The following is a 7601-nucleotide window of genomic DNA, read 5'->3' as shown; positions in this document are numbered from 1 at the left end:
ACGGGCAAGAGAGCTGGAGGAGGATCTGAAACAAATGCTGTGAGGAGCAGCTGAGGGAGCTGGGAAATGGGCTCAACCTGGAGCAAAGGAAGCTTTCAGGGGGATTTTCTGGCTCTGCACAACTTCCTGACAGGAGCGGGTCACTGCGGGGGTCGGCCTCTTCTTCCAGGGAACATGGACAGGTTGAGAGGGAATGGCCTCAAGCTGGGCCAGGGGAGGTTTAGGTTGCTTATTAAAGAAAATTTCTTCATGGGAAGGGCTGTCCAGTTGTGGCACAGCTGCCCAGGGCACTGYTGGAGTCCCTATTGCTGGAGAGATTCAATTGCTGTGTGGATGTGGCACCTGGGGACATGTTATKGTGGCCTTGCAGTGCTGGGGATGGTTGGACTGAACTGCCTGGTGTTGCTGTACTGACCACTGATGGAAAATGCTGAGTGTGAACCTGTGGAAAATGACCCCCCGTGTTTGCTGGCAGTTACAGTGAATATTCCATGTAGTAATTTTGTGTAACATCAAGTTTCACCCTTGGCAATACGCACAGAGTACTTTCCTTGCTAAGTCTGACAGCAGTGTCAGTACTTGGGTCATTCCTTGTTAGCTGCAACACCTTGGTGTGAGATTGAGGTTTACCTGGGAACAAGCACAGCTGTATAACAGGTTTCCAACTGGTTTTCAAAAATATTATCAGTATTTCTCTGTCTGTGACTCATACTAGTGCCACCGTTTCCTTTTCCTAAACAATATACCTGTTGTGACATTACTTACATGTTAAATGTCGTRGATTGTTTATTCTGTCTCTGCAGCAATCAGATCCACATTAAATGGACTCCAGAAAGGCAACTTATATGTTAAATGCTATATTTATTCTGTCTATGCAGCAATCAGATCTGCACTAAATGGACTCCAGAAAGGCAGGCACTGATTCCTGTCGTGATAAGCATACAATTTTCTTTTAAAACCTATTTTTTGTCATGATTTCAGCTAGGAAAGGCAAATTACTTTCTCACCAGTATTTCTGTCCGTTGCACCTCAGATGGATTTCTTGCTGCTTCATTTTTCTGCTCCTGATCCATCATAATTTAAGCATGAGGGGTTCTCTCCAAACTAGCCCAGCTCTGGGCTCCAGGCAGTTGCAGAAGGCATGTCCCCAGCCCGGAGAACAGTGGCATTGAGGCTCAGGTGTGACAATCCCAGCAGCCCACTTGGAGGCTGRAGATAAATGGGATGTGTTCGCTGGAATTGCCTTTTACTCTGCTTTGATACTGCCCTTGCATGAGTGTTCCCGAGGTCTGATGTGATTCCCAAACTCAGCTGTACTGAAGCTCAGTTCGGGTTCTGTTTCAGAGCTGCTCTGTCCTCACCTACACTGAGTGCACAGGCTCGGGATTCCTTTTGTGAACACTTGACTGGAATTTAGATTTATGCCTCATCTCACATTTAATGTGGAGACTTGCCATGAAATAYTTTGAGGAACACAGAGAGGAAAGGACTTCCTGGGTCACAGAGTCCAATCATTTGGGGCTGGAGACAGCAGGCACCCTGCAATCAATCCTTTCATTGAGGTAGTTGACGCCCTCCTGGTTGACAAGGTGTGATTGTTCACAGGTTGGATTCGATGACCTGAGAGGTCCTTTGCACCCTGAATAGTTCTGTCATTCTGGGCAGGTAGGCTTTTGGTCCCCACCACGTGGGTGGGAGGGTTAKGCCAGACCTCATTGATGTGCTGGGTGCTGTATCCATGGCCAGATTAAATCCATTTGTTCCTCTGGCAGTGCAGTGCTCTCACTGAAATAGCTCCCGTGTGCTGTAAGCGAAGCTGTGCGCTGGGAGGGGAGCAGCACCACCAGTGTTACATAATTCCTTGGATTCGGGAGCTGCAGCTTAATCCGTTTCCTCAATGAGAGAGTATTCCTGGTTTTTCCTTTTATAGCTTTCCATGTGGTACCCATGAAGATGAGGCTGAGGACACGGAAAGCTTCCCAGCAGTCCAACCAGCTCCACACGCAGCGGGCGCTGCGGGCCAAGCGGAAACACTCGGAGGTGGAGGAGCCCTTACCTGGCGGCGGGGGAAAACCACCCAAAAATGAGACAGGCCTCTTGTCTTCAATCAAAAAGTTCATCAAAGGAAGCACACCCAAGGTACGCCGGTGTGGGCCCCTACTTTGCTTTTAATTGAGTCATAATCACTTTAAATTTGATTGAAAACCAGTTCTGTGAAGAATTAGTCATGTGGTAGAAGCAAAATGTAAAGAATTGGAAGGCAACAAGTGCCTGTGAGTTGTGTCAGGTAAAGCAGACTTTTAAATCCTTTAGTAATCAATTGCAGGCATATTTAACAGTCCAATAAATCACAGGATTTATTGTCTGGTTTTATTTGTGAAAATGTTAAATAAATTCAGTACATTCTTAATTTCTAYTTTAAGGATTCCTTGAATCCAGATTTGAGAAATTACTGGTACTGACAACCTAGAAAAGCCAGTCTGTAATCATAAATTTGTTGACTATTTCTAGCATTTTTATTCAAAATTGTTCAGGAGTCATTTAAGCAATGAAGGTCAAACCTCACAAATCCAAGTGCCAGGGAATTGGTGCAGCTGCTCAGTGATTCCTGCRGTGAACGCTTGAACAGTGAACACTGGGTGAACTCCCTGCTTGGAGCATCACATCCAGATCTTCTTGTAGAAAACCACAAAATCTCACGTCTTGGTCCAGCCAGCAAGCTTAGCTTTATTGATCTGCACATGTGAACACCTGTTGCATGTGTTGCATGGACATTTGAGTGTGAAAAATATATATATACATATATATATATAGATATAGATATATAAAACCTTGATAGGCTGAATGTAAACTTGCAACTGCTTAAAAAAAGTGTTTTTTTCTCTAAATGGAGGCCTGTTAAAAACCCCACATCATTCTGTCCCAGCAGTTCAGATACTGACATCGTGTAACTGCAGATTTGAAAGAAGAGTAGCCAAGAAGTCATAACTAATGCAATGTACTCCAGATCAGCTACATGATAAATAAAAATTGATATAAATTCAGAAGTGTTTTCTGAGGTTTGTACTAATTTTAATTAATGTAACAGTATATTCTTGAATTGTTAGAAATATAGTGAAATTGAGTATTTTATGACAGGTTAAACCACAACAACCTGTCCTAGAAACAGTGAAGTACTAACAAAGAAATACCTCAGCAAAAATTAATAGCTCAGTCTGCTTCCAGTTTGTTTTTCGTTGAACTGTGATAATCGATCATTGTACAATCAGCATCTGTATTGGATCTCAGGAGTGCAAAGTTTTGGTTGCAAAACCTCTGCACCAGAACACTCAAATCTAGGCAAAACATCTTTCCTTGGAATTTTTAGATAAGAAAAATATATCTGGTTTTCCTTTTCCATGTCTCTTTAAGGTTTTGTGAACTTCTTTCTTTCCCGTCTCCTCTTCCTCTCCCAGATCTTGGGATTACTTTCCATTCTCTTTTTTCTTGTCGGGTCTGTTGCTATGAAATGCCCTGATGTCTGTGCTGTTCCCTTGTGTCTCTCCTGTGCCTGTGGCAGGACTTGGCGTGGTTCCAGTGCCCGAGCATCGCATGCCAGTGACTCTGCTGGGCTGGCTTCCAGAGCCCACTGCCTTCCCAGTCATCCTGGGGCTGCCATGGCAACAGCATCACTCTGGGCACCCCGGAGTTTGGCCATGGGGAGGGAAASTCTCAGTCAGCACTAGGGAGCTGTGGATTTATGGCAGCCAACATCCTCATAACGTGTGTCTATGCAATTTCCATCATAGGCACAGGTCATTTGTCTGGTCCTGGCTTCAAATATATGTTGTTTCTCACAGTCTCAGGTCAGGCCAGTCCTTAGCACATCCCTGGCCTCTGGAAACACCTAAAAGCAGATAAATGTTYATGTCCCTGTGGCATTGCCATGTGCCTCATTGCACAGGTGTGATGTCACAGGTGAGAGGGGAGTGACATAATCCCAACAGATTGCTCTATAAACACATTCAATGGGGATATTGAGTTCTACATCTCTGCAGCAACATTTTCYATGGATAAGCCAAGCAGCCCAGTGACATTTCATCCCATTTCACCTGAATTCCCTTCCTTGAGACACCATGAGCACAGCAGCGTGCGCTTCCTGCCAAGCTGGATCCTCTTCTGCAGGATCAGAGGGATCTCCAGGGGCTGTGGTGTCTTCCTGCCTCTGATTCCATCAGCAAGTTTTCCTGATTTCACTGGAATTTTTGTTGTGTCTCTACACTCATTCTCCTCCTTATTTATGGAGGCCAAGGGATAGCTTTTCCAAGTTAATGAATTTTTCTGGTGGTTTTCTCCAAAACAACCTGGAAATGAGTGTCCTTAGTGTCAATCAGTTTTATCTGTTTTCTCTCGATATATGGATTATGGTCTATACAATATTACTAATTCTAGGTGTTAGTAAACAGTTTGTTTTCACCARGGTTGTTGGTCAAGCAGGAGGTTTTGGGGATCAGTGGTGTTCTCCTGTCTTCTGCTGTGACTGGCGATACCTCCCCATGCTTGTTTTTCCTTTAGCTGCTGTTAGAGCAGGGGCTTTAGATTAATTTTTCTAAATTTAGTAAATTTTCTATTTACTGTTTCTTTAGAGCACACAAACTGTTTTTCTCTTTTCTTTTTAAAGATGTGAAACTGCTGCTCCAGCAAGGTAATATTGTAATTCTGAAATTAAAATTTTAATTAACTTTGATATAGTCTGTGGCCTTGTTTATTTTTTTATTTAATTGGATTGATTTTGCTTTGTCTCACACATTTCAGGCTACTCTTGATGATCATGCTTTGGATTTCAGATTTACATTTTATTGAGTTGTAGTAGGTGTTTTTGGGGGAAAAGGGGAAGAAATCTGTCAGAAACATGTGCCTGCACGTAGAGCCATGCGCAGAAAATGTGCAAAACTGTTTGGTTCTGTCTCATTCCCATGAGTGCTCCAGCAAAGAGCAGTCACTTACTTCCAGGTGAGGAGAATCCTTGGATTTTTCAGAGCACAGTTTTGCCCTRTACTGTCTGATGTGGATTTGTCACATTTGATGTTGTTGGGCAGTTTATTTAACAGGCAGAGAAGTCAAGTTTCAGGTAATTTTAGTTTCTTTGTCTCTACATTTCCCATCCTCTGCAGCACTGAAATATTTAYATATTGGCTGTAAAGATGATTTTTCTACTACAGCAGCTCCATGCACAGTTTTCTTTCCCTATACTTTGATTTAGTTTAAACTCATGTAAAATCCCAGCTGTCCAGACACATGTTGCATGTTCTGCATCTGGAAGTGGAGCAGGAAAGGRATCTTCGGTGAACTTTCTCCAGGAGATAACCTTCTCTGGTCTGTTCCATGGCAAAAGAGGCACTGTTCAGTATGTTTCTTCTTTCCCTCTTTTCTATTTTAAGGAAGAAAGAGAAAATCCCACCAAAAGGAGTCGGATTGACCGGGATATCGATAACAACTTGATCACATCCACACCTCAGACAGGAGAGAAGCCCAACAAACAGCCCTCACGAGTGCGGCGGAAAAGTCAGATGAATGGAGGTTGGTAAATCCCCACATTGTGCACTGCTGCGCAGTGGGAGCTCTGTAATCTCCCAGCTGTGCACTGATCCAGGGCAATTCTGCAGTGGGGGAGGTTATTKGGGGTTCTCACAGAGCAGGGCTGAGCTAATCATGGCAAAACAGGACTTCAGGAGTGTGAGCAGCACTTCAGTCACACCCCAGACACATCCAGTGTATCTCTGTGAGAGCAGTTTGGGTCAGCCACAGCTATTTTGGAACTAATTTAACTTTTTTTTTTTTTTTTTTTGTTTTAAATTATTATTCTAAAAATCCCATCATAATTTGATTTAGCTCTTCTCCTGTTTTCTCACTAATAAAAGTGAAATGTGATCTCCCACCTCTTGACCTTTGTGGAAGTAACCAGGTGTCCTTAGATGCTGAAAGCACTTGTCAAACACAAAGGCAGGATTCTGTTAGAATTGTAGGACACTTTGGATTGGAAAGGACCTCTCAAAGGTCACATGGAGCAGTTGCCCTGCCCCTCTCCAAGCAGTGTGGATCCAGCTTGGAATAAGATCTGCCTCTGGAGTTAGATCAGGCTGCTCAGAGCCTTTTCCGGGTGAGTTTTGTATCTCTCTAAGGGTGGAGATAACCTGTTTCCTGTGAAAATTCTCCTCCTGAATGACAAAATAAATTTGACAGTGATACTTAAAACATCATCTGCAATTCCAAATCTGACATTAAAAACCTGGGTTTTAAACTTCTCTTCTAAGGAAACTGTTAACGTGTCAGATCTGTAACATGGATATTTATTTCATTCTGTCCTTTGTTATCTGTGATAACAGTTCTTTCCCTCCGAAGCTGTGTTTGTGCMTGTGTGAGTGTGTGAAGTAACAAAYGATGGGCTCTGGAGCAGCCCGGAGGCTCAGCCAGGGAATCCTGACCTTTTCTCGTGCCTCCCTCTAGTGGAGTCCTGGCACTGACAGTGCCGTGCTCTGCCAGGGACACGGTGGCTCCGGGCTGCCTCCCACCAAACTCCCCAGCAGCATTTACACCTCTGCTATTTATGTGAGCAAGGAGTGCTGCCTCATCTGGAGAGTGAAGCTTCAGGTGCTGTTGAAAATAGACATTTTGGATTTATGCGGGTAGAAAGTTGCTGACTCCCAKGGACCCCAGCTGAGCCATGAGCAAGAGTTCACTCTAGAGTGCAAATGCTGACAGTAAAGAAGATACAACTGAAACCCAGCTGGTGGTGTTTAAACTCCTATTTTCTCTTTTCCAGAAGCTGGAAGTTACGAGACGACAAACCAACACGTAAAGCAAAATGGAAAATTGGAAGATAACCCTACCACAGGCAGTCCCCCACGAACAACGTTACTGGGAACCATCTTTTCTCCTGTTTTCAATTTTTTTTCACCAGCAAATAAAAACGGTGTGTATTATTCAAAAAGACAGTATTCTTAAAGCTGAGAGTGATTTGTATGAAACAGATACTTTGAGTGGTAGTACCCTTTTCCTTCTGGTTTACAGACCAGAAATTACTGCTGCCAGATAAAGGGCTCCTTAGTTCTTAGATGGGTTGATAGTTAATGAAAGAAGCAATAAGCTTACAAGCTCCGGAAGGGTATTTAGTTATGCACCTTTCAGTGAAATAAATATAAGGAGAAGGAAAAAAGAGATTACATTCCTTGTCCCAAACACATTTTAAATTAATTTGTCACGGTCTTCAGTTTGGTTCTTATTTTTGTGGCATGAATCATTGCAGATATCTTCAATTACTCAGGGACTTTATGTGTGTGTGGTTAATCATGAGTGTGAGTGCTGTGACAGGGAATTCAGCCTAAAGGTAACGAGTGTTTGGAAATGTCCCTCAGGAACATCAGGCTCCGACTCTCCAGGCCAGGCTGTKGAGGCTGAGGAAATCGTGAAGCAGCTGGACATGGAGCAGGTGGACGAGATCACCACGAGCACGGCCACCTCCACCAACGGCGCCGCCTTCCCCAGCCCGGCTGTGCAGGTCAGGGCGGTCAACAACGGCCTGGGGGACACCGAGGAGCCGGGGGACCGCGACCTGCCCCCGC

The 7601-nt window shown here is 44.0% G+C and overlaps 1 protein-coding gene across 1 annotated transcript in view; it reads left to right on the top strand.

Moving 5' to 3' along the window:
* Positions 1 to 1934: 1934 nt before the first annotated feature.
* CTDSPL2 (CTD small phosphatase like 2) overlaps positions 1935 to 7601 on the top strand; it is a 14275-nt gene continuing 8608 nt past the window's right edge. Inside the window, exons 1-4 of the mRNA XM_057381334.1 lie at positions 1935 to 2139; positions 5421 to 5559; positions 6803 to 6952; positions 7395 to 7601. Of these exons, the coding sequence (XP_057237317.1) occupies positions 1948 to 2139; positions 5421 to 5559; positions 6803 to 6952; positions 7395 to 7601 (688 nt within the window). The 5' untranslated portion in view covers positions 1935 to 1947. The remainder of the gene's footprint in view (positions 2140 to 5420; positions 5560 to 6802; positions 6953 to 7394) is intronic.

This window comes from Malurus melanocephalus, unplaced genomic scaffold (assembly GCF_030028575.1).
Source record: "Malurus melanocephalus ecotype Western Australia unplaced genomic scaffold, MMel_1.1 scaffold_505, whole genome shotgun sequence".
In the NCBI taxonomy this organism is placed as follows: Eukaryota; Metazoa; Chordata; class Aves; order Passeriformes; family Maluridae; genus Malurus; species Malurus melanocephalus.
The sequence above is the reverse complement of the archived record's forward strand: the minus strand, read 5'-3'. Positions and strand labels throughout refer to the sequence as shown.